This window comes from Natator depressus, chromosome 9, assembly GCF_965152275.1.
Source record: "Natator depressus isolate rNatDep1 chromosome 9, rNatDep2.hap1, whole genome shotgun sequence".
Taxonomy (NCBI): domain Eukaryota; kingdom Metazoa; phylum Chordata; order Testudines; family Cheloniidae; genus Natator; species Natator depressus.
The window spans coordinates 31,006,431-31,033,807 of record NC_134242.1 but is presented as its reverse complement, the minus strand read 5'-3'; the positions used below and the strand labels follow the sequence as shown (position 1 = coordinate 31,033,807).

At 42.5% G+C, this 27,377-nt stretch overlaps 1 protein-coding gene across 1 annotated transcript in view; it reads right to left on the bottom strand.

The window, feature by feature from the left end:
- Positions 1-26,518, bottom strand: part of SLC9A9 (solute carrier family 9 member A9) — a 309,971-nt gene extending 283,453 nt beyond the window's left edge. Inside the window, exons 1-3 of the mRNA XM_074963818.1 lie at positions 26,175-26,518; positions 15,098-15,300; positions 36-113 (exon numbers count right to left, since the gene is read on the bottom strand). Of these exons, the coding sequence (XP_074819919.1) occupies positions 36-113; positions 15,098-15,300; positions 26,175-26,349 (456 nt within the window). The 5' untranslated portion in view covers positions 26,350-26,518. The remainder of the gene's footprint in view (positions 1-35; positions 114-15,097; positions 15,301-26,174) is intronic.
- Positions 26,519-27,377: the final 859 nt, after the last annotated feature.

Below are 27,377 nucleotides of genomic sequence, written 5' to 3'. Positions count from 1 at the left end.
CCCACATTCTGTAATTTAAAAGAGAAATCACTTACCTTCTTTAAACTATATCCAGCATGAAATATAATGGGTGGCAGTAAAACATTGAAGAAGATCGAAGGATCAAAAGTCATCTGCCAGAAAAGACAAAGATATTGAGTAAGGAAAAAGTAAAGCAGCCATTCAGTTTGGTATGGAAGGTTTTAAGTGAGTGACAGGCCATTTTAAAATCAGGATTAATCACGGTGTCAGCCTTAATAAGTTACTCTCGAAAGTGTGGAAACCGGACAAATTACTCAGAGTTATTATCTGAATAAATACTAGTTTAGAGTTCCCTGCGCATGTGTATATAGTACAATATTTAGATATTTTTGTAAAAAAATATTAAACATAAGAAACAAGTAGTGCTCTGTCAATACAGAACACAGGCAAATTACATTTCACATGTTAAGGAGAGTAATGAACTAGATGGCCTACTAGGTTTGGTGGTGGACTGGGGACTCGGAAGTCCTGTCTTTGACTCCTGGCTCAGGCACAGATTTCCTCTATGATTTTTGGCAAGTCACCCCAGGCCTCAGTTTCCCACCTGTAAAATGGGATAATACCTTCCTACTCCATAGACGTTTTGTGAAGATAATGATTCTGAGGTGCTCTGACACTGGGATGATGGCCATACAAGTTGCTACATAGCTAGAAACTGCATACAAAACAAAATTAAAAGGAAAAATAAATCTTTCTTGTGTTTCCTTGTTCCAAATAAAGGAAATCTTCCATCTCATGGGAGGATATTCTCCATCTTTGCTTATGCTTATTTACTTTTTATTTTGCTTTACCAACTTTAATAATAAAACCCCCCATAATAATGGCAATACTGGGTCAGATCAATGGTTCATCTATCCCAGTAGCCTGTCTCCCAACAGTGGACAGTGCCAGTTGCTTCAGAGGGAATGAACAGAACAGGGCACTTATTGAGTGAGCCATCCTGTTGTCCCATCTCAGCTTCTGGCAGTCAAAAGCATAGGGACACCCAGAGCATGGGGTTGCATCCCTGACCATCTTGGCTAATAGCCATTGATGGACCTATCCTCCATGAACTTATCGAATTCTTTTTTGAACCCTGTTATAGTCTTGGCCTTCACAACATCCTCTGACAAAGAGTTCCACAGGTTGACTGCATTGTGGGAAGAAGTACTTCCTTATGTTTGTTTTAAACCTACTGCCTAATAATTTCATTGGGTGACCCCTGATTTGTGTGTTATATGAAGGGGGTAAATAACACTTCCCTATTCACTTCTGCACACCATTCATGAGTTTATAGACTTCTCTCACATCCCCCTTAATCATGACTTTTCTAAGATGAACAGTCCCAGTATTTTTAATCTCTCCTCAGACGGAAGCTGTTCCATACTCTTAAATCATTTTTGTTGCCCTTCTCTGTACTTATTCTAATATATCTCTTTTTGAGATGGGACGACCAGAACTGCATGGGATATTCAAAGTGCAGGTGTACCATGGATTTATATAGTGGCATTATGATATTTTCTGTCTTATAATGTATCCATTTCCTAATAGTTCCTAATATTGTTACCATTTTTGATTTTCATTGTACACCGAGCAGCTGTTTTCAGAGAACTATCCACAATGACTCCAAGATCTCTTTCTTGAGTGGCAACAGCTCATTTAGACCCCATCATTTTGTATGTATAGTTGGGATGATGTTTTCCAACATACACTATTTTGCATTTATTAATGCAGAATTTCATCTGCTATTTTGTTGCCTAGTCATCCAGTTTTGAGAGATCCCTTTGTAACTCTTGGCAGGCAGCTTTGGACTTAACTATCCTGAGTAATTATGTATCATCTGCAAACTTTGCCACCTCACTGTTTAAACCTTTTTCCAGATCATTTATAAATATGTAGAACTTGTCCCAGTACAGATCTTTGGGGGGACACCACTATTTACCTCTGTCCACTGTGAAAACTGGCCATTTATTCCTACCCTTTGTTTCCTATCTTTTAACCAGTTACTGATCCATGACAGAACTTTCCTTCTTACCCCATGACTTCCTATTTTGCTTATGAGCCTTTGGGAGGGATTTTGTCAATGGCTTTCTGAGAGTCCAAGAACACCATATCCCCTGGATCACCGTTATCCACATATTTGTTGACGCCCCCAAAGAATTCTAATAGAGTGGTAAGGCATGATTTCCCTTTGCAAAAGCCATGTGGACACTTCCCCAACATATCATGCTTATCTATGTGTCTGATAATTCTGTTCTTTACTATAGTTTCAACCCGTTTGCCAGGTATTGAAGTTAGGCTTACTGGCCAGCATCACCTCTGGAGACATTTTTTAAAATCGGCATCATATTAGCTATCCACCAGTTATCTCGTACAGCCAATGCTTAATTTGTAATGAAAGAGGTGCTGGGGCTCAAGCAATTATTTTTTTTTACTTTAATAACTGATGCGGCAAGCCCAGGGGTGCCGGAGCTATGAACTGCCAACCCTAGAGGTGCTAGAGCTGAGCCCTGGCAAGCCCTGGCACAAATTAAGCACTGCATAAAGCAGCAGATTTAAGCGATAGGTTACATACCACAGTTTGTAGTTCTGCAATTTCATATTTGAGTTCCTTCAGAACTCTTGGGTGTATACCATCTGGTCCTGGTGACTTATTGTTATTACTGTTTAATTTGTTCTAAAACCTCCTCAATTGACACCTCATTCTGGGACAGTTCCTCAGATTTTTATCACCTAAAAAGAATGGCTCCGGTGTGAGAATCTCCCTCACATCCTCTGCAGTGAGGACTGATGTAAAGAATTCATTTAGCTTCTCTGCAACTGTCTGGTCTTCCCTAAGTACTCCTTTAGCACCTTGATTGTCCAGTGGCCCTACTGATCGTTGGGCAAGCTTCTTGCTTCTGATGTACTTAATTTTTTTGCTGTTAGTTTTTGTGCCTTTTGCTAGTTGCTCTTCAAATTCTTTTTTGGCCTGGCTAGTTATACTTTTACTTATACTAGACATGCCAGAGTTTATGTTCCTTTTTATTTTCCTCAATAGCATTTGACTTTCAATTTGTAAAGGATGTATTTTTGTCTTGAACCTGTCTCTGTTCCTCTGTTTAGCCATGTTAGAATTTCTTGGCCCTCTTACTGGTGCTGTGTGGTTTTTATTTAATTTATTTATTTATTTAGGGAATATTGTTTGAGTCTCTATTATGGGGTTTTTAAAAAGTTGCACTCTTGTGACTGTTCCTTTTAATTTCCATTTAACTATCTTCCTCAATTTTCTGTAGTTCCCCCTTTTCAAGTTAAATGACACTGTGATGGGTTTCTTTGGTCTCCCACCCACCTGGTTAAGAATGTTAAAATTAATTACAATATGGTAGCTATTACTGAGCAGCTCAGCTATATTAATCTCTTAGGTGCAGCACTTAGGACTAGAATTGCCTCTCCCCTAATGGATTCCAGGACTAGCTTCTCCAAGAAGCAGCCATTAGAAATGTCAGCCATCTAGAAATTTTATCTCTGCATCCCATCCTGAGGTGACATGTTTCCAGTCAATAGTGGGATAGTTGAAATCCCCCATTATTAGTGAGTTTTCTGTTTTTGTAGCCTCTCTGATCTCCCCGTGCATTTCACAATCACTGTCAGGTGGCTGGTAGTGTATTCCTATTGCTATTCTCTTATTATTCAAGCATGGAATTTCTATCCATTCTATGGTACAGTGTGAGTGATTTAAGATTTTTTCTATATTTGACTCTATGCTTTCTTGCACATATAGTGCCCTCCCCCACCAGCATGACCTAGTCTGTCATTCCTATGTATTTTTTACCCTGGTGTTCATCATGTCCTATTTATTTTCAACATTTCACCAAGTTTCTATGATGCCGATGATACTCTAATTTACCCCCGTAGTAAAAAGTTTTCAGCTCAGTTACTGGAGCAGCTGTTTAGCACATTCGTTTTTAAAATTTTTCCCAAACATAACTGTTTGGGAAAGAGTCTGTGTACCTGTCTAATATTCATTTTTCTAGATTCCATAGAAAAATATTTGTGCGGGAGAATCTTTTTTCTGACTGCACGTACTGCAGACTCAATTTGGGTTCAAAGGGTCAAACTGGGTTCTCTCAGTCTCACATCATCCACAGGGGTAAAGGTCCTGCAGGCAAATTAGTGCCTCTGCATTGTCCCGCAGTTTGAACTACAGGGGAATGAACAGCACTGTGCACCAAAGTGTTGAGCTGTAACTCCCCCAGGTGGGCACTGAGGGCAGGAACTAAAAGGTTCCTAGTTTATCTTAAGGTAATCATGTTTGAAGAGAACTACATTAAGGTGAAGTTGGAACCTTCTACGTGCCAATAAAATGTAATTTTGCCAAGATGTGAATTTGCCCTTTCAGCAAGAGATCTGCTTGGTGGAAATATGCTGAAATCGCATGTGTACTAGGAAGCCTTTCCTTTAAACTTCAGATGTTTCTTTTAGCAGAATATATTCAATTAGAGGGCTTTTAATGTGCTTAATTATTAACAGTTCAACTAATTTACCAGTAACATCCTGTAGCTCTTCATTATCATTTCTGTTCCCATCTGTACTGATAGTGCAGGAAAAACTGCCATGGCAATGAAACTGAAATATCCTCTCAGTGGCACTCATCTATCCCTATGAGACAACAGCTTATTTATCCTCTGCGCTGCTGGAGATGCAACACATCATTGTGTGTGGAAATCTGAGAGGAACTAACTCCATCATGGTCGCTGGTATGCCACATTGTGAGGAAAAAGTGGTCTGTCTTGGAAGCAGCAGGGGGTTACATTATATTCTCCATGTGTAATGGATGAGACTCATCTATTCTGCACAGAGCCAGAGTAACTGGGCTTTGTATGGGGCAATGAGCAGTCCACTATTCACTCCTCAATCCAGGGCTGTACAATCCAGCCCTCCCTGCCCTCTAAGCTGGGATAGCAGCAGCTGTCACTCCATACACCCTTATGCAAGCTGTTAGGCCCCTGGATCTGTGTAACCCTGGACTGTCAAACCCACTCAAGTCTCTGCTTAGCACCAGTCTGTTTGGGTCCCATCTGGAGCTTCCTCACAGAGATGGGGTGGAGGGCTACCCATGTGTTATGCAGGAAGTCAGAATAGCTCCTGGTGGTCTCTTCTGGCCTTAAATTGCAATACAAATACATGTCCACCAGCCCTACTCAAGGGATTAGACAATGCTGAGGTTCTTGCGTGGGCCCTTTGCTTTGAGGTGAATTTCACCCTATAAGCATGTACAGGGAGTATAACTTATGGCACTCGGTGAAAGAATCAAATTAGAATACATATGAGAAAATAAAAATCTCTGCTCCAACTTTGAATGGAACCTCTTTGCAGGTTCATGAATAATTAGTTACTTTTCTTCAATTGTCACACAATCCTGTGCTCCTCAATTCTGCTTTAGGATGAGGAACAGAAGGACCAACATACCAGTGGAACAGCAGGTGGCCTAACAAGTACAGGAGGCACCAATAATCTTGTGAAGAAACCTGTTCCTGTGAAACTTCCAGTTCAATTTTTCAGAGCCCATAGTTTCAAGAAGTTCAAATGAACTTAGTATAAAGATGTGAACACTGGGGTCCAAATTCCATTTTGACCTCTTTTGAGGTTCATCCAGCCCCGTGTGTAAGCTGCAATGAAAGATGTGCCTGGGCTCAGGTGATTTTTGTACTTTCATAACTGACATGGCAAGCCCAGAGGTGCCGGGGCTATGAACTGCCAAGAGGTGCCAGGGCTCAGCATTTGTATTTAAAATAGCTTACCTACTTTAAAAATGTTCTTGTTGTTAATTTTACTCTGTGACCATTTCTGGAGCTAGTTTTGCCAGATGTCAAGGCATAATCTTCAGGTGTGATTCTCTGCTCAGATATGCAGGCATGACTCACTGCATAGCTTGAAAAATCCCTGACTGCATTTGCGTGCAAGTGAGCCCAGTGATCAAACGCATCATATCTAGGATTAGAGTCAAATCCTGATCATTGCTGGAAGGTTCTTTGCTTTTTTCAGAGGGTTATTCATTGCGAAAATTCCACCCCTGAGCAACAAATTGCACCGACATAAGCGTTTGTGTGCACAGCGCTGTGTTAGGGGGAGAGCGTCTCTCGCCAACATAGCTTATGTCGCTCGTGGAGGTAGATTTTTATGTTGATGGGAGAGCTCTCTCCCATCAGCATCTTTCACCAGACCTGCCGCAATGGCACAGCTGCACTGCTATAGCTACGCCGCTGCAGTGCTGTATATATAGACATACCTTTAATCACAAAGTTATACCTGTGAACAAATGGGTGTGGCTCCAGTCCTGCAAGGTGCTTGGCACCATTCACTGCACTGACTTAAGGAGTAGATGTGGTTACTCATTCTGTGCAGAAGGTGCTCAGTCCTATAGCATTTGATAAGGATGAAACCATTTGGGTTCTATAGAAATTACTCTCAAAACCTACAAAATATAATAGTCAAGTCCTTTCTACTGATCTTATGAGTCATCCTACAGAATTCTGTAGCAGGGACATACTTTTCCATTAAAACAGTTCCAAAGACCAATGGAAGAGTCATATTTTATCAAATTCTTGAGGACTTTGTTATAAAGGAATCTGCACCACAAGACCTTTTCAGTTTAAAATTTTAGGATCCAGTCCTCAGACGTGTCTAGTAACTCCTACAAAGTGCTGAGGCCCATATACACAAATGGACTTCAGTGCCTAAAGCCCAGTTTTAGGCACCACTGCAATCCACAAAACTCCTGCTCAGCTGCCACCTAACCTTTTAAGGGCCTGAATTTGCTAGATGTCTAAATTTTTTCTAAGAGTTCCCTAGGCACCTATGTTTCTGCCTCTGGACATGCTCACTGCTGCCTCAGGCAGGTGCCCATTGGCCTATCTCATGCATAAGCCCCAGTGCGAGCCTCAAACCAGGTGAAGATAGGTGTTGCCCCACCAGTCTTGCCTGTGGGGCCTGATCTAAGGTGTGCTCAGACCACACCTACCTCCACCCAAAACAGCCAGGGAGGGAAAGAGGAACCTTTAGCCCAGTGGTTAGAGTATTCAATCAGGATGTGGTTCAATTCCCTCCTGCGCATCATGAGAAGAAGGAATTTGAACAGGGGTTTCCCATCTCTGAGGTAAGTGCCGTAACTGGACTATGGGACCTTCTGATGTGAGTATCTCTCTCCTGTGAAGCTGTTCTACAGTATATAAATAATTAAATATGCATTGGGTGAGTGGGAAGGTGACCAGGGGTCAGGGCACTCATCTAATAGGTGGGAAACCTCTATTCAAATCCCTTTTTCACATCAGGCAGAGGGCAGCAATTGATATGGGGTCTTCAACACCCTTGGTGAATTCCCTAACCACGGGGCTAAAGTTATAAGAAAGGCCTCCTCTCCACTACTGTCACACAAGACATGGCTTAGGCACCTGACACCAGGAGAATGTTCCCAGCTATGGAGCTCAAGTAGAAATAGATACTTCCTTCCCACCTGGATTTAGGCACCTACCTCCATGAGGTGGCTGGAACTTAAGATACGCCCCCCTCTCCCCTCCTCTATATCTGCTATTGGCTAGTTTAGATAGATCCCTGCTTAATGGGCTAGCTTTTGTGGCTCTCATACTCTGGGGTCTTTCCTCACCCTTCTTCCCCCCCCAACCCCCGAACACATTGTACAGGGAGCCTAGGGAATTAACTCAGCATTTGTGGATTCCACTGGGTGACAAGAAACTTAAAAGTTAGGCACTATAATGCCCAAGTCCTTTTGTGGATCTTGGCCTGAGTAACAGACTTAGGCCTTGTCTATACTACGGGAGGAGATCGATCTAAGTTACACAACTTCAGCTATGTGAATAACGTAGCTGAAGTCGATGTACTTAGATCTATTTACCGCGGGATCCACACTAGGCTATGTCAATGGGAGACACTCTCCCGTCGACTCCCTTTGCGCTTCTCGTTCAGGTGGAGTACAGAAGTCGACAGGAGAGCCATCTGCGGTCAATTTAGACAGTCTTCACTGGACCCGCTAAATCGACCGCCAATGCATCGATTGCTGCACATCGATCCCCAGTAAGTGTAGACAAGCCCTTACTGTGTGTCGAGAGGGCTCACCACCTCGCAGAAGGCACAAAGCATCTCACAGGATTGGGCAACCCTATAACTAAATTTAAATGCCTATTTCAGATCACTCATTTGTTAGCTGCAGCCTGGATTGTCAAGGGGACACTGCAGTAGGTCACACTCCAGGAGTAATTGTAAAGCTTTTTAATAAAGGCTCATTACATATTTAAAATATTATATCATACTTCTTTCAGGAAAAGGAGTAATTATGCTGGGTTCTGCATTCCAGCAGATGAATGGGTATTTATGTGTTTAATTCCAATTAACAAATTAAACTGCGCATAAAAATTCTTTGTTGAAAGGAAAGCAGATGCTGCTTGGAGAAGCATGTGTTCCCTTCTATGCTTTTCCTAAATTGTCTGTTTTTAAATGGGAAAGGTTTTGGATCTGTTATGCAATGTCTGTCAACTGCCAAAAGGATTGATTTGGCAGGTGTGGAGCGTTCATAGTGTTCTTCGTTCTCCACAGTTACCAGAGAGGACTAGAGTGTGAGGCAGCAGGGTCTTAATAAATGGGGGAACTTCCTGGTTAGGGAGCTCATTAGTTGCTGCTTAAAGCATGGCTCTCTATATTTACACCCTCACCAGAAATGGTGTCAGAAGTGCGTGAATCCCTCTCTCTGAAGGAGGAGTAGAGGACAGAAAAGACCCCTGACTGCCGAGTAGTGAGTGAGCCGGGAAAGTGTTGAAGCTGCAGAAGGAAGGAATCGGAGCCCTGTCTCAGCACAGCAATGGAGCCCGTAGCACAAATAGAGAAAAGGAAGTGTTAGCAGTCAGTTGGGCCTGTGAACAGCTCAGGGCATATCCATTTGGCTTGAATTTTAACAAAGAAACAGATCACAAGCCCTTAGTGGTATTACTGGGATCAAAGCTTTCCACCTGGGATTCAAAGATTTTTGCTATAGCTAATGTGATTTTTCTTTCAACACTGAACACATTCCAGAGAAAGCACTCATAGCTGCAAACATGCTATCTAGAGAGCCAATGGGGCAGCCACCAATGGAAGATGAAAAAGCTTTAGAGAAAGATGTCAAAGTCTACACTTTGTTCTTGCAGCAATTCCAGTATCTACCAGCTAACTTCAGCAAATTGGAGATAAACAACTAAAGGATGAGACTTGCCAGAAACAGACTCCACTCTGCCAAGGAGGGTGGAGTCAAAGGAGTCAACTTCCAACTGACCTACCACCATACTGACAGGACCAAAATGACCTTTCACATGCCAGTTGGCCTGCTTCTGAAAGGACACACATTCTTATCCCTATGAACTTCAGAAAGATATTCTCCAATATCCCAGAGGGACATTAAAGTAAAACCAAGTGTGGAGCATGAACACAGCAATCTGTGTGGTGGCCCCAGTCTGAATAGGCAAAGTCACACCTTAGTAGAGGCTGCGAGATATGTAACTCTATACAAAGCGACCTGACAGACCTTGGCAGGGGGTAGTCACAAGATTTTTTTCGCCCATTATTATAGCTGATTAATTCTCCAAATATTTTGACTTAGCTAAACTTACACAGTGTTCCTCGGCACAGGTCATTCAGAACCTAAAGTCAATATCTACACCTCATGGAGTTGCTGTAGTCCGCATATCTGATAATGGGCCTCAATTTACCTTTAAAACATTCCTACATTTTGCAAAGGACTTTGATTTTGAACATCGTAGGAGGAATCCACATTGCCCCCAGAGTAACAGGGAGGTGGAAAGAGCAGTGCAGACTTTAAAAAGACTTCTGCAAAAATCAGTGGCCCCATATAAAGCACGCCTAGGCATATCGGTCAACACCACTTGCATCTCTACTATCTCCATCAGAACTTTCTGATGGGAAGACAAATAAGGACATCTTTGTGGCAACAACACAGATTAAACTGGTCCGACCTGATGGAATTTCAAAAATGGGATGCTGAACTCAAAATTCAGCAACTAAAAGTTTCCATATTAAGCACAGAACAAAAGCATTACCTGAATCGACATTGGTGGATTAGCCCCTGGGCCAATGGGGTCCGTGCCATGGGTCCCAGCCAATTTGGGGGCCCCAGAAAAATGGGCACCCCACTCCCTGACCCCGCTCCTGCTGCCTGCCCAAGTTCCTGCCGGCGGGGGAGGGGGAGGGGCGGTGAGCAGGATCGGGGCATGGGGGCTTGCCCTGCTCCCTCCCGGCAGAAGCACCAGGAGGTCGGAGCAAGCCCCCGGTCCTCAACCCCTCCTGGCAGGAGCACTGGAAGCGGGGGCGAAGGGACTGCAGGTGGAAGGGGTGGGGAGGGGCCCCCACTTGCTCTGGCTCAGGGCCCCAGAACATCCTAATCCGCCTCTGTGACAGGAGATGAGGAACAAAGTTTGGATCAAGAGCTCCCAGACATTTGGAACTGTTCAGAACTTGGTAGAAACTCCCAGATCCTACCGAGGGGGACTCCAAGAGGACTTCTCCAGAGGAATCAGATTAATCTTCAGTATTTCCCAACACACCAAAGAGAGGATCTGGGGTTTGCAGGTACTCTGTAAGGAATTAAGTCCCCTCCTCAGGGAACTCCATGCACAAACCCCTCAGAAGTGATAACAGTCTGGAAGACTGATCAGACTCCCTCAAAGACTTGATCATTAGAATAATGCCCAGGATTATTTAAATGCAATTGATAAGGGGATAGTAAAAATAGTTTTAAGAAATTTGAAGTATATTTTGAACTGTTGTATGTATATCATTTAAACTTTTCATTATAAAGAAAGAAAGATGTGGAGTGGTTACGGAGTTCCTGGTTTTCCACAGTCACCAGCAAGGAACAGGATGGGTTGCAGCAGCCATCTTACTAAATGGGAGAACTTCCTGGTTAGGGAGTTCTCTAGTTGCTCCTTAAAGTATGGTCTCTGTGTTTATGTCTTTACCAGAGGCAGATTAAGGGTTTGTGTCCTGGGCGAAAGCAAGGGCCCCCCAACTTTCTGCCTGCAATTCCCCTGGCCACTCCCACCCCCAGGTGTTCCTGCCGGGAAGCAGGGGTGCCTATTTGGGGGGGGGCAATTGGCCAGGGCCCCTGAGCACGGGCCCTGCAGCTAATCCATCACTGGTCTTCACACCATAGCACACAATCTGAAAAATGCCAGCACCTTGTGGGTTAACTCTGTGCATTGCACTTGGCCTCTTCAACAAAAAGCGTTAATTGAAAGTCGCAAATTTTAATAATTTTGAAAAAAAAACTATTATAATGACCCCTCATCATTCCTGCAATTTGTGGAGTTGAGTTTTCTGAGAAACAGATTTACTGCATTTATTCATAATGAATAAAAACCTCAGTATTTTTTTGCAGGTAGTAGGCAAGACAACATTTTTCCCTATTCTATTTTAATGTATTGTCTTTTGCAAAAATTTTAAGGCATAAATATATATTAAGCCAGATCCTCAGCTGGTATAAATTGCTGTACGTTACTGACTTCAATGAAGCTACATCCTCTTTTTCTCATGAAATCTATCTAATTTGTATGAAAAACTACAACACTATGGATTTGAACTCAATGTGACAGATATGTGTAGCTGGTAGGAAAAACAGATTTTGTGTAATAACCATGGGAATTTATGGATCTTGTCCACATTATCTCCTGCATCGAAATCCACTGAGCACAGAAGAGAAAGAAAGAACACTTCATTTTGTTTTGATTTTTTCTTGTGCTGCTCTGACTTATGCCAGCTGGCAGCAGTCCCTAAAGGACCGTACATCGGCTGAAAATTGGCAGAAGACAGTTCCAATCTAATTCCACTCTGAAGAAGACCCCAAAACCCCTTCCCTCCATGACATATCCCCTAAAGCAGGGTGGGATGAACTGGGATGAACTGTTGACATGAGACATGTTATAAGCCAGCTTTACGCCAAGAGAGAGCTCCCACTTCCTGGTTTAGCCAGGTCCGAGTGCGGTGGAAAGAGGCCAGAACAGAGGAGGGAATCTAGCCCACTGCTTTGGCCGCCATATGGAACACATTTTGTTCTACGAGTGCCATTGCAAAAAACAAAAAGACATGTAATAAAAATGGAATATTGCCTAGAGTTCAAACAAAGTGCATTCCACAGTGCAATCCATGTGTATGAAACAGATGTATTTTTACTGTGTGTTTTGCTTCTTCAACAAAAGACTGGGGAAGAAAAAAAAATGTACATTTTCGTTATAAAATAAGACACTCATTAAAATGATTTCCCAAAAGTGATGTTAGAATGAGCATGGGTCTGAACAAAAATAAAAAATGGTCAGCCTTGCTATTGCCAGGATAGTGCCTGTATTCTCCATCAAGTTCAGGCCTGAAGAGATAGTGTTCTGCTTTTTTAACTTCATTTCAAGTAACTCCCAGTACAACAGAATCCTGTTTACAGCCTAGCACTGAGAGACAAAAGACATTATAATAATAAGCCTGTGTAATTCGTTGTTCTGTCTGGGGGCTCTCCTACATTAATACCTTTAAAAGTGACAGCATGTCATTAGCAGAATGGCTTGCTCCTCCTCTGTCCAGATAAAATGCCTTTTTTTTTTTTAAATAAATGGCTACAATATACTAGATGGATTATTTATCTTTAAAGCAAACAGAGCAGATTGCAAAATTGTTTCCGTCTTCTTACCAACTGATAACTTGATTCGATAAACAGGAAGTGAGAACTCAGCAAAAAAAATTTTTTTTTTTTTTACTGTTCTGCTTACTTTGAGTTATTAAACTAATGTGAACCGGCTGGCAAATAATGGGATGTGGTAAATTTAGCTACGTTGACAACTTTATAGGAAATAAGATGGAGAAAGAACTTTTTACCACTAACTCTTCCAAACCAAGAGTCTCAAATGTCACATTAACATGGGAATTAAGTCAGTAAGTAAATCAGATTAAACTTTTTTCCATAGGCAACAGAAATCCTAATTGCATATTTTTATTATTCAAAACAATGCTATGATGATATTTATAACTCGTGGCACAGGCTAATCACTAACAAAAAGGCTCAGGAACCTTATATGATGAAGTCAAAGGGGAATTTTGGTTTGCACAAAACAATCAAAAAATAGGCCAAAATGCAAGCATTTTTAAAATTATTATTTTTAAACAAAAGGTAGGACAGGCTCTTTGGGGCTTGTTTTCACTTCCTAAATTCTGCTGAATTTGTATTTGCGTTTGCATTTGCTGCACAGTGCCAAGTCGAGGTAGAGTGAATCCCCCAGGCGTAGTTTGCAGAAGTAGCATCTGCAGCATGTTCCCCCTCCCTGTGTCCTGAACATAAGAATGGCCATCCTGGGTCAGACCAAAGGTCGATCCCTCCCAGTATCCAGTCTACCAACAGTGGCCAATCCCAGGTGCCCCAGAGGGAGTGAACCTAACAGATAATGATCAGTGATCTCTCTCCTGCCATCCATCTCCATCCTCTGACAAACAGAGGCTAGGGACACCATTCCTTACCCACTGTGCTAACTCCACAGAACTGAGGCTTTAGAGAATCTTATTGGGGTGTCAGGCTGGGGAAAGAGGGGAGGCTGGTCCCCTGGCAAGGCTGCAGTTATCAGTGTGCAATTTTTGCTGCTCCATTCTCATAATAGCTGTTATTCAGCTCCAGAGCGAGTGATGAACATGCTGAAACCTAGGCTGCTCATTGCATCTGAGCACAGCTGGATGTCAGGCAAAAGGTGGCACTTCAAGCACTAGAGACACATGCCACTGTGATACTTAAGGAAAACTCTCCATGCTGCCAGATTGCTCCTAGTTTCTAGGTTGACTCTGACATGGTTGCAAGCTAAGGGGAAGAGCTGGTGCTAGCCCACTGCAGGACCTAAGGAGGAATATCTCCACCCCAACAGTAAAGCAGGCAAGTTGTTATACTAAAAAGCAAATATGGGGACCCCTCGAGCTGCTTGGGGCCCCAAGCAATTGTTTAGTCTGCTAATGTCTAGTGCCAGTTCTTCTAAGGGGGACTGTTGTGGCTATGCATAGCCACCTGCCAAAGGCAATTATCTCGAGAGGCAATAGCCTTTCAGGAAAATGCCTGAAGACTCAGTAAAGTCTGAGGTCCCAGTATTTTCCTGTACCCACCCAGGTTTGCTATCACAACCTTCAATCAGCCTAATTTTTCCTGAGGGAGGCATTAACCAAACATACACAGGCTCCAATTCAGGAAGGAATTTAAGTATGTGAAAAACTTTAAATTTGTGGTTAATCCCCCTGACTTCTATGCATGGGGACCTATATTATTGACATAAAGACAACTCCTGAGTTTAAATAATTTCCATTATAACACATAGGTAAGCGAGTTACAAGGCAACCCACATGAAGGAACTTGGAAGTCATACAGGAATGGAGTATAATAGCAAAAGTGAAGTTTAAGAAGTTTCTCATATGGTTAGAACCTTGGTATGCACATGTCTTATCTCTCATTACAACATGACAAATGTGCTGTTATGAAAAGTGCTTGTTGGGTTTTTGCATCATTCTCTTTCTTAGAGAGTTAGAAAAAAGGAAGTGTGGGGGGGAGGGAGCATAAAATTTAGATTTTAATATTAACATTACATTTGAAATTTTTGATTCCAAGTAGAGCTGCTTAAGTAATGAAAACACTGATTTGTAAGTAATTTCTTCAATGTCTGATGGGGGGAAAATGTTTTACGTCCATCACTCACTAATATGATTTGACCAGATCTTCTCAAGATAAAGTCAATATTTGTGGGGGCTGGAGTGGTCATACCAGAGAACTCAAGCAATTGTTTTGTTCACACACAGCCTCCTGACTGCAGCGGAGCTGTGAACTATAATTCTTTTCTGTTTCATAGCAATTGGACATCTAATTCACCTTATTTCCTTTTTCTGTCTGTCCTCCTTCCTGTTCCTCCCTTGTCATCCTAAAATCAGAATAAGTGTCCATATCACACTATAAATAGGGACAGATTCTCCTTTCACGCTGGCATAAGTTACTAAAGCAAGAACTCATTTTATAACACACAAGGATAATGGCAGACAATCCTTTTACCTTTTGAAGCATTGCATTGCCTTGGTGAGCATTAACGTTGTGTTGGTTGATTTCCCTTTTGTACTGATATTCATATACTTGGTTTGTTATATTAACAAGTAGAGTGGGTGGGCCAAACTTCAGCTTCTCACAAGTGTAGACAGTTCCACTTTCAAAGTTGGTTGGTGTTGTTGCATATTGTATAATTAATCCCATTAGGAGACCTGAAGATTAGAAACATAAGAGGTTAAAATACTGTGAGTGTCTGATACAACATTGGTTGTAGACATGGAGAAGAAACGTATGGTGGTGCCCCTTCACCAACAGTACCATCGAGGTGCACTCCAGGCAGTATTGTGTGGATGAATATGGAACACTGAAGAACGTGGCAATTTCTGGATGAGTACAGGGGTGGACATGAGGGTTTTACATGCACCTGGAACAGATCATACTTCTGTGATCCAGGTATTGGGGTCATTCTGATGTTTTTACTAACCATGTTACTCAGCTACTGCATGCCTAATAAGGTATGTGTGGTAAGTATGTATTTAAAGCGGGAGGATGCTTTTGTGGCTAGAACACTGTACTGGAAGTCAAGAGATAATGTTCTTTTCTCAGCATCTCTGAAGACTTCCTGTGTTAAAGTTACATTGGGCAAGTCGTTACTTACTCTGTCCCAGGACACATTCTGCATATTGTAAGGAGCTATGCAGTTACGGTGCTATATAAATAATAATAAAAATGGAAAGAATGATGCTGTTGTGGTTAAGACACAGAGACTTGGATTTAGTTCCTGACTATACAGGCTATGTCTATACTGCAGCTGCAGCTTTATACTGCAGTTTGCATAGATATGCCGGTGCTATCTGTACTCTAGCTACCTTGCTAAAAATAGCGGTGAAGACATGGCAGCACAGGCTTCAATATGGGCTGCACAAGCAAGCACATGCTTCAGGGAGTCAGGTGGACTTGTGCAGCCTGTGCTGCCATGTCTCACTACTATTTCTTAGCGAGCTAGCTAGATTAGACATGCCCACCTGAGATTTAAACAAGCTGCAAATCACACCCCCAGCTGCAGCATAGCTATGCTGCTGACTTCCTGTGGGATTTTAGACAAGTCACCAACAGTGTCCTCAGATGGAGAAAATAATACTTCCCAATTTGCCATGGGTGCTGTGAGGATTGTTGATAATCAATGGGTTCATTTTATTTATTGATAAGATGTCAGATAACTTCGCACAATTAGTTTATTGAGCATAGAGAAATCAGCACAGACAGAAAAGGGTTAATACTTTATATGATCCTGGGAAGTAGTTGTTGCAGCAGTTTTCACCATGTCTGTGTCAAAGTTTGTGCTTAATTCAGCTCATATTTAGGAAGTGTCTACACTTGCACTGCTCTAGCAGTGCAGCTGTGCCACTGTAGCGCTTCAGTATAGCCACTCACTACAGCAATGGGAGGGGCTCTTCCATCACTGTAGTTAATCTCCCCCCTCCCAAGAGGTGGTAGGTAGTTCAATGGCAGAATTTTTCTGTCGACCCAGGGCTGTCTACACTGGGGGTTAACTTGGCTTAACTACATTGCACCCCTGAGTGCCGTAACTGGGTCAGCTTAACTTTCTAGTGTAGACCTGGCCTTATATGTCCCTTATTTATAATAGCAAAAAGACTAATGCCTCTCACTCCTTTTTCCTTATCTGTTTTTTATTTGCCAGGTTATAAGACATCTGTGCCAACTACAAACAATATTATTCCAAATGTTAATAGATCATAAAGTACAAATAATATTAGGCCATGAAAACCTACCATAAGTGTTCCCAGCACACAGTTCCTACTAGATGAAGCTTATCCATCATGCTTTTGACCAATCAATGGCACATACATCTTGCTTTTGGCAAACAAACAGTACAAGGCACAAAACCCACAATTTAACTACTAATAAAACCTAAAAGTACACAATAAAACCTAATCTTGAGTATAAAATATTCAAAGATACACCTTTAGCAAAGTACAAAAGTATGCTGGCAATTTTTGGTTCTTAGCTTAGCATAAGCCTTCTGGTTCAGTCTATAATATTGACTAATAGTATAAATCCATAAATATTTGGGAAATGCTCAGATACAATGATGATGGAGGCCATTAAGTATCTAGATTTTTTTAGAGCCCTTTGAAAAATATGAACGAAATTTAACTATAGAAAGTAACCCAGAGGAGTCAGAAAATTTAGAGTTAATACTGAAGTTTCATTCAGTAACCAGATACTATGCTGATGAGAGTGGTATAAATGCCTAGACAGAGAGATGGAACAATCTTGTTGTTGGCCAGTTTTGCAGAGGTCTCTGAACAGCGGTTGCCTCTAGCATATTAGATCAGATGTAATATTTTAGCTTCATGGAGTAAGGCAAAGATGGTGTAATAGCAAGAATGCTGACTATACTGTTAAGGAGGGATGTTTTCTTTAAATCCCTCAGGATTCACATCACCAGCTAAGAGTCCAAAGGTTGCTTCCTGAGGTCATATGAAATGTGCATAACAAATCAGATAATAAATCTAGCTGTAGTAAGAGGTAGCATACAGACTTCCTGAAAATTTTTGGGGGAGGGAAGCAGGCACTAAACGTTCCAATGCAAAATATTAATACCATGATGGCCAACCCCAAGAGTTCAAAAGTCAGACCTCAGGAAGCCATGAGAATTAACTGGTTAAAAGAGTTTGGGGTTTTCAGTCTGACTTCAGATTATTTAACCTTTAGGGGGAACTGCCTATCTCACAAGGTATTATTATAGGTTGAAAATTCAACCTTAAATGAACTCAAAATGCACATGCAAAAATGTGGACCTTCCCATTCCGTGCTTGGAAGGATGCCACTCATCCTCTCTCAGACCCTTGAATGGGAGTACTATCTTCCTTTCCTCCCCAGCTCTCTTTCCCTGTCCGAAACTCTCAGATTCTTCTCTCAATCTCAAGACTCTGTCTGCCATCAGTCTCAGCCCTTCTACTGCTCCCCTGCCTGTGCATTCTCCTTCCCTTCCCCTTCAGTCTTCTGCCATGACACATTCTCCCTTCCTTTCCACCCACCGAAGTCTACCTCTATGGTCCTCATTTCCTGTCCCCATAGTGGGCTTGCCTGCTCCCTCACCCTCCTCTCCTACCACTCTAAATTCTGCTGTCCTCCCATATTCACCTGCTCCCTCACTGTCCTTCAATATTAATTTACTCCATACAGTGTTCTTGCTTAGCTTCAAAATTCCCTTGCCCCCTTATTAACCCATACCCACTGTCCCGCTCTGCTCCCCACCCTTCCATATGTAAACGTGGGAACAGTCCCGCTATTCTGGGGAACTTTCCTGGCTTTTGCACTACCCCGGTTAAGTGGGCTAGCAAAAAGGATCTGAGTCCTCACTCCCACTTCCTTTACCCAGGGGCCTCCCTGCCCTTGAGGACTCCCCTTCCACTCTCCTGTCTGGCAGAGTCCTCGTAACCCCAACAAGGCTGGGCCCGGGATTCCTGGGGGGCTCAACCCCCAACCCTGCTCTGGTCACCTAGGACAGGGGCTAGGGTGTCCCCACCCCAGGGTACTCTCTCTGCCCTGGGCACTTCTCTGACCCACTTACCATTACATACAAGTTAAATTTAATCAACAATTAATTTTAAAAAGAATAAGGAAAAATGGGAAAGGTTAAAGGGAACACACCAACCCGCTCTGTGGCAGGGAACATCACAAACAGTGTCTCTGGAACATCAGGGCAGTTCACAGTCTGTTCCTTGTAAGTCCCAGGCCTCCTTCTCAGGCCCTGGCTGTGCTGCAGGGATGCTGTGGGTTGGACACTTGCTCTGGTGGTGGCCACGCGCTCTCAGGCTCTAAGTGGTAGGACCCTTCTTCTCAGTGTCGCTCCCGCCCTGTCGGGGTTATGATCCAAGCCTGGCCTGCAGAGCCTCTTGGCTGAGGCGTCTCCCCGTGCTGGGCCCGCTGCCCAGGGTCCCCCTCGGTCTCCCCAGCTGCTCACCGCACCCAGCTCCGGACTGCTCCAGCCCCAGCTCCACCACTGTCTCAGCACTGCTGCTGCTGCTGCTCTGCCTCCAGCTCCCTGGGCTGCTTCTTTGGCCCCTCTGCCTCTGGTTGCTACAGCTCTGCTCCCAGGACAGGTCTGCTCTGCAGGCTGCTTCTGTGACTCTGCTCCCAGCACTGACCTGCTTCCTGGGCTGCTTTTCTGGCCCCTCTGGCTCTGGTTGCTGCAGTTCTGCTCCCAGGGCAAGTCTGCTCTCTCTGGGCTGTGCCTCTGGCTTTGGGGCTGCAGCTCTGCTCCCAGGACAGGGTCTGCTCTCTCTGGGCTGCTTTTCTGGTCCCTCTGGATCTGGCACAGCTCTGCTCCCCAGCTCAGCTCAGCCCCCTGCTTTCTCCTTAGCTCAGCCCCACTCTGACCCAGGCAATTCCAGCTCACACCGAGGACGGGACCTCCCTGGCCTCCTGACTCCCTGATTAGCCTGCTCGCCCTGTCATTCAGGCTGACCTAGAGCATTGGCTTCTTCCCATTGTTCCTGGGGGCTGTCAGTTTCAGGGTCCTGATTCACCATCGACCCTTCCCCCTTTTTAGTACTGGGACCTAGCAACTAAAACACCCCCACTGAATGTTAGTAAGGGGGCAACACTCCCGTTACACGTATCTGCCCAGTCTCCCCACGCTATTTTTCCCTGCTTTCTGACAGCATGTAGGGCAGCCATCTTCCTTGAGTCAACCAGGACTCTCTCCTACTGAAACAATGAGAGACGGTGACCATCTTTACTAGGAGCTCTCTCACCATCACCTGCAAAGGTAGTGGGGAAATGACAGCCATTTTAACTGAGGGGATCGGCCTGTGGCTCTCAGATGGCCGTCATGTTTTGCCTACATAGCCTCTGTGCTACCATTGAATAGATCCCTGTTTCATAAAACACTTTGAGAAACCTAGTATATGTTCTTTACATAAAACCAAGTTCTGGTTACTGTTTTAAATATATGGGGACTGTCAGGGAAGTCTGGGATCAGACTACCTGCACCAGGCACCTGTAAGGGAGAATGAGCCAACTCAGATCCACCTAGAAGTAACTGAATCCCTACTCAGTTAGTTAGTTGTGTTACTAGGCCTTAGGTGGGGGGGATCCTAGAGACAGGAAGCTCCTGAGGAGAGGAGCTCCCAGGACAGCTCACCAGAAGAAGGAGCCTGGGAAGCGTGCTCCTAAGGACAGGGAACTCCCGAACAGTGGCAGGAAGCCCAGCCTCTCAGGAACTACAGGCTGTCACAGAGAAGAGCTGCTGTTGGCAGATCTCTGCAGGCCCTGGCTTCAGGGAAGCCTCCTGCTCATGCAGTGGGAAGAGACCTGACTCCGGGGAAGGGACCAGAGCCAAGAGAACCCTGCTGGAGGGTAGGACACCAGGGAGAACACATAAACTGAGACTGACTCTGTCTCCCAGCCAAGATGCTGTGGTGAAGGTTTGCTTGTATTTTCATTGGACCTTTGATTAAAAAACTAGACCACTCAGAAGGGTCATTGTTCCCTACATAAAGCCACATTTAACTTATTAAACGGCACATTTGGGGAAACTGAGACATGGTCAAATTGTGTTCTCAGTTATACCAGTGAAAGTTCGTTAATTTGGCTTCTGGGTTATATTATTTCAAACAGAAGTGGCAAGTTTAAGATGGGAAGCTACAAGGGCAACTGTGTCCTGGCAAGATATGATATCTTCAACAGTAGTCACAAACAGCCTTCTGTGAGTTTTCTCTGGTGGGGCAGATAATATTCAGAAATGGTTAGTCTGGCATTTCACTGCACTTTTCCAAAGAAGTCACACAGAACTATGGTATGTTCCAGTCCTGCAAACACTTAGGTACCTGAATATATTCATATATGTAAAGCTAAACAATGTGTGTTTGCAGGAATGGTGCTTTTTAAGGTCTTAAAATTATCATCAAGATTGCTGTAAGGAAATAAAAATCAACATTTGACAAAGACAACTGGAATTCAAGCCTGGCTCGTGTTGCTTCTTTCCCCTAGTTTGGAGCCTATCATCAGATGCAATATGGGTCAGGGTAGCATACTGAACTGCCCAGATGCTTAAAGGTATCGTCAATGGTTTTAGAGTACAAATAAAATTGGCAATTTTGTGAGTATCAATAGACATACAGGGATGGCTAGCATTAAGTATAGCAGATGTTGACAATCAATATTCTGAGAGCATTAATGGAGCTTTTGAGTCTCTTGAGTTCTCAGAGGAACATTATGATGTTTTAAATTTGAAGTACAGATGGATTCAAATCCCTAGATTCAGAAAATTAATGAAAGCTCCATAGAAGGATCTATAAGAGACAATTGCTGTATCACTTCAGTATGTTTCTGGAGACCACTTAAGTATTGCAGTCATATTATTCCTTAAGAAATAAAGCATTTACCATAGGTCTGATTTACCAATACACCGAATAAAACCTCAGGAAAAATAAATATTTTAAAGTTTATGCATTATCATCAACTCACATAAATTTCTGCTTTGTATAAAATATTTATTATCTCTAGTAGAGCTTTACTCAGAGGCCTTAGTCCAGATTCCAATTAAAATCACCCCCTTTTTTAAGCATAGGCTAAAGATGTACAACATATGCCTTCCTTTCTACTGCCTCTGCCTTCCTGTGTTCTCACCAGCTCCAAAAAAAATTATTTACAATAGGTTCTAAAGAAGCATTCAGAACACATCTAATAAAAGCAGGACTAATATTTTCAATATCCCTTGCAACCACTGTTCCCCAACACTGCAACTAAATATGGAAATACTTTCAAACAGCTCTCTGTGTTTAATATATGGGGCATCCTATGCAAAACACACCTTTAATACCAGATACATGTGGCAGCCCCTTATATGTTCCATTCATTTCAATAGAATGGGAACCAAATGCACAAACCCAGATTTTAGAATGGAAGGCCAGCAGTGACGCTGTTAAAAATAACAAATTGCATGAGAACAAGTCAGGAAAGGATTTATTCACATAATAAGAAAACAGGTAGCACTATTACAGGTTGCTACGCTGTGAGCAGAAGTAAGACAGCTTCAGCTATGATAACATCAGTTGAACATGGAGTTTAGTCATTAATACAGGGTCTCATCATGCAAGGTGAGAGCATGCCACACTGAATAGGAATCAATCCCTAACACAATAGAAGTCAGAATCCAGTTAGAACATCACTTCCCATCCCAGGTTCCCTTTACCCGAGACGTTTCCCTTCAGTGACTAGTACTGACGTTCGGACAATTCCTTTTTAAAAGTGACTTCTGATGCTGGATTGAATCAGAAAACAGACACTTTAAAGTGACAGTTTGGTTTTTTTTTAAATCGCATTACCATTTGTTACTCTTCTCCCAGAAGCACCACAACTAGAGCCCAAACCTGATTTCATTGAAGTCAATAGGAATTTTGCCAATGACTTCAGTGGAAGCAGGATCAAACCCTTAATCATAGATAATAGTGTTGGAAAAGACCTTTGAGGTCATCAAGGCCACACTCTCGTATCAAAAAGGATATTCCTCCCACTAGGATTTTATCTAGCAATTTCTGAACACCTCTAAATGAAGGTGACTGAGAAACTAAGCAGTTCAGTCCATTGCTTAATTCTCCTGACTATTCAAGAATTATTTTAGAGCAGACCTGAATTCCTTCACATTTGATTTAAAAACATTACGTCTCTTTTATATTCCAACTACAAAATCCATTCTGGCTATGGATGTTTCTCAAACACTTGTACTATATTATTGCAACCTGCCGTGATCACCCCTTTTTCCAGGCTCTAAATTATACCTCGAAGATTTCTCTTCATTATTCATACATGAATTGAAAAAGGGAAAATTGTGATCTTTGTCATATTATCCCAAACTATGGATTCCCATTTCTAGTACCTAATCCTATTAGGTTCTGACCTCCCACAGTCCCTTTGAAGGAATTGGTCAGTACTCAGCACACATTCAGAACCTTGAAGGATCAAGCTCACATCACCATTTTTGTCCCAATTCCAGTAAATAGTTCCCTGAAAAAAGCAGTTACAGTTTAGTGTCTTAGGACAGTGGCTGTAAGAGGTCTTCCGATCTGTATTCCTGGCTCTACTACCTAGTGTCACATGGCAAGTCGATAAGTCATTTAGGTTCTTTGCACTTGATTCTCTGCTGCATTATTCTAGTTTTACACCAATAAAACTCCATTGATTACACCAGAGTCACACCAGCATAAATCTGGCAAAGGCCCTCTGTGCCTCAGTTTATTTGTAACTGGAGTTTGGTGTTGATTTTCAACAATAAAGTTCTAACGGCTTTGGGCCCTCCCTATCTGAGAGTATGTTTACACTGTGGGACTACACTGACATAGCTATGGTGTCACACCTATGCTTGCATACCCCTGTAGTATAAATGCAAACCTACTGTCAAGGTCATCATTTTCAGAAGTGACCACTGATTTGGGTGCTCAGTAAGAGTCTGATTTTCAAACCACTGATTTCAATTGGAGCTGTGGGTTCGCAGCACTTCTAAAAGCCAGGCCCAAGGCATTTGCTGCTGGGCACTAAAAAGTACCTTTCAGATTCCTCCAAGGAAGGGCCACGTTATGTAAGTACTATTGTTAGAATAAAATGGTAAGAAGTGAAAAAGCCAACATTTCCTACTGTCCATGCTGACACTCAGCTGCTTCTTCACACCTCATTCAACTGCCTGCTTTGGTTCTGGCCCACCCCAGAGCATTACCAAGAATGCTACTGTTGAAGCTAGCTACAAGAATCAGAGACCCAAATTCAGTGGGAGATTGGAAGGCAAACCAATGAATGAATCTGCATTCTTCTGCCCATGGGGCTTAGTGGCCTGAGTTGTGGGTGCTCATCTCCTCACAGGATCAGGCCCTAAATCTGTCACACCTTTCTACTAGTTTTCCTCATCGTTCTCTTTGACCATCTTCTGCAATGGCACACTCATAAATAATGGTCATACACTGCATTGCCAACTGTTTCAGACCCAGACACCATTCCGTGCAACAGTCGGCAAACAGCTGGTCAAATACTACTCACTCATAAGTAAATAGGCCTGATTCTCCATAGCCTTGCAGACTGTGTATTCATGTAGATCCTGAAAATGGATCCAAACAGCAGACATCTGTGCCTCCATACAATGAACTGTGGAATTAAGGCATTATGCCTGTGCAAATTGGGTGTAAAATGCTACTGATCAGATTGTAAAATCTGGTATAAATGGCTACACAAGTTGCAAGGCAATGGAGAACCAGTTCTCATGGTGCTACTCAAGCTTGACTGCCGTGTAAGTGAGAACAGAATTTGACCCAGTACAAGCACGTTTGTGTGTGTGTGCTGGGGGGGGGGTGAGAAAACCTGGATTTGTGCTGGAAATGGCCCAACTTGATTATCATACACATTGTAAGGAGAGTGATCACTTTAGATAAGCTATTACCAGCAGGAGAGTGGGGTGGGAGGAGGTATTGTTTCATGCTTTGTGCGTATATAAAAATATCTTCTACACTTTCCACAGTATGCATCCGATGAAGTGAGCTGTAGCTCACGAAAGCTTATGCTCAAATAAACTGGTTAGTCTCTAAGGTGCCACGAGTACTCCTTTTCTTTTTGTGGATACAGACTAACATGGCTGTTACTCTAAGCCCTACAGAGTTACATTATAGAACATAATCTTTCCAAACAGAGGCAGGGACAGGTATAAAGGAAAGGAACACTCACACTTCCCCACCCACCTATTTAGAATAGCATGAATGCTTGATACAAGATTTTGTTTGTTTTTTTACTTTCCTCTGAAGCATCAGGTCAGTGCTAGAGGCAGGAAGTGACCTAACAGGTCAAGTATCTGGTACAGAAGGGTAAATCCTGTGTTCCTATGACTTTTCAGAGTTCTTTTGTGTAATTAAGAGTTTTAAAGGGACAATGTTAAGACTGATAGACTTCAGCTCTAACCCTCCGATAAACTCTAACCTTCTTCCTTTAAAAGATACCACTTAGGAGGAAACATCTACTGACTTTCAAATTAAAAGCTCCAATGGTCTTAAAATCATGGGCCTGATTATCCCAAGTTCCATGCATGCAATGTCAATGACTTCAATGGAATCACTGCATGCAATTGACAGAAAAACAGGCTCAAGTACTTTTAGAATATGCAACCTTAGAGCATGTGAATTTCATAATGAATGGGGCAGCATCATGACATACATAGGAAAATCAGAGTCACAGGTGGTTTGTGGCTAGGATGCACAATATATAAAGTGATAATTTGTATCCCTTTTTTCAGCCTTGACAGTGTCATCAGGGCACATTTTGTGGAAAGCGAAATGGAGATTACACAACTTTTCTGAAAGTGAAACAAGAGAGAAAGGAAGGACTGGGGAAATAGCCCCACCATTCCCTCCATGTAATAATTAAACTGACAGAGACCTTCATCGCAGCAAGCTACGCAGAAGGTCCTATGCACAAGTTAAATAAAATATTGGAAAATTACATCAAGGAAGATTAGAACAAGAGAGGCAAACTGAAGTACAGATATAATGGAAACATTCAGGGAGGGTCAGAGAGTGACTTTTCAAAATCTGCTTTTCTACAACACAATGAAAAACAAAACAAAAATCTTCAGCTAGTTGAAATTGCATCAGACCACAGGGCTGAACCCATGAGATCCTAACAGATTCCTGCTGTGACTTAGTGTCACACCATCATGGGATATCACACACAAGTATGCATTATATTCATATGAAATAATCTCTTTCAACCTGGTATTTCATTCTTATGAAACAGGCATCCTATATTCCCAAAGGGTTTTTAGATTCAGATCAGCCCATGGAAGTACGTTATCTGCACAGTGCTACGATAACCTATTCATGACATTTACTCCATTGACATGTCAACCTATGTCTGCTTTGTGAGAGTTGAAGTGTTAAATTTTTTACTGCACATTTCAATAGGCTAGTGGCATTTCATTCAGTACATTTTCTGTGCCTTGTCAGCACTTGAGCTCAAGTGTCTAATTATACACATGCAACAAGTTTAATACTAAACTGGCACTTGAATTTGTACTCACCATAAACCATGGCTCCTCCAGTTTCATGCAAAAAGCGGAATCGATGATTTTTAAATAACCAAATTGTTAATATTGTAAGGATGAGCAAAAAGTTAAAGACCAGCAACTCCACAGCTCCCTGATGATAAAACTGATCCTCATCTCTCGCTGACATATATTTCCTTAATTTTTCCATTTCATTCCCCTTATGTGAGTACTTAAAAAAAAAAAAAGGATGAAGGGGAACAAAATGCAAAATAAAGAAAACACCACAGGTTAAATGCTATATCATCAACTTTGGTAAAGGAAAGTCTAGACACTACTGAAATTCACAACACATCTGCTTTATTTGCAGCCTCACGGCAAACTCCCCCAGCTCAGAATTCAGCTGGATTCTAGTTACAACTTCCTGTTTCTCTCTTAAAGCTGTCCTGTCTCATTTGTAATGTTATGATTGCATCACTACATTGTTCTTGTTTTAAATGTAGATCCATAAGGTTTGTGCAATTTGAGGCTCTGTGAACCTATCAAACCTCTGTGATCCTACCAAAAACTATTTTTTGTTTGTTTGCAAAAATTAGTTTATGTCCACAACACTTTGTTCCTATAATTTTTTTAAAAAATCTTTCATAAAATCATATTAGGAGAACCTTGAACATCTCACATAGGCAAACCCTAACTAATGTTGAACAAGTGGCATAAATGACAAGTTGGAAAGTTTTTTTTAATTGTAAAAATATAACCATTTTACCACTCTACAGTGCTAGTCTTAGGCAAGGAAGCTTAGGGTTTACTACAATAGGAGTTTGCCTGCATAAAGACCAAATAAAAAATGAAGATTCAGGGCCTAATTCTGCAATGAGCTCTGGATGGACAGACTGCTGGGGCACAGAATGAAAGCCGGGGGGGCTGCCAACGTGAAGCTCAGAGCACCTTAGTTAGAAAAACACAATACAAATTAAAATGTAATTTTTTTCATCATTTATGCTGCTGACCCATTTCCATTCACCATAGGCAATAAAACTGGCTACTTTTATAGCCATTTCTAGCAGTGATGAGCTGCCACAAGCTGAAGAACCGGTTCCTTCAGTCGCTCCAGGTCTTCGGCGGCACTGAAGGACCCGCCGCCGAAGTGCCGCCGAAGGCCCGGAGTGAGTGAAGGACCCGCTGCTGAAGTGCCACCGAAGGCCCAGAGTGCCGCTGGGGGAGTAAAAATTCTCAGGG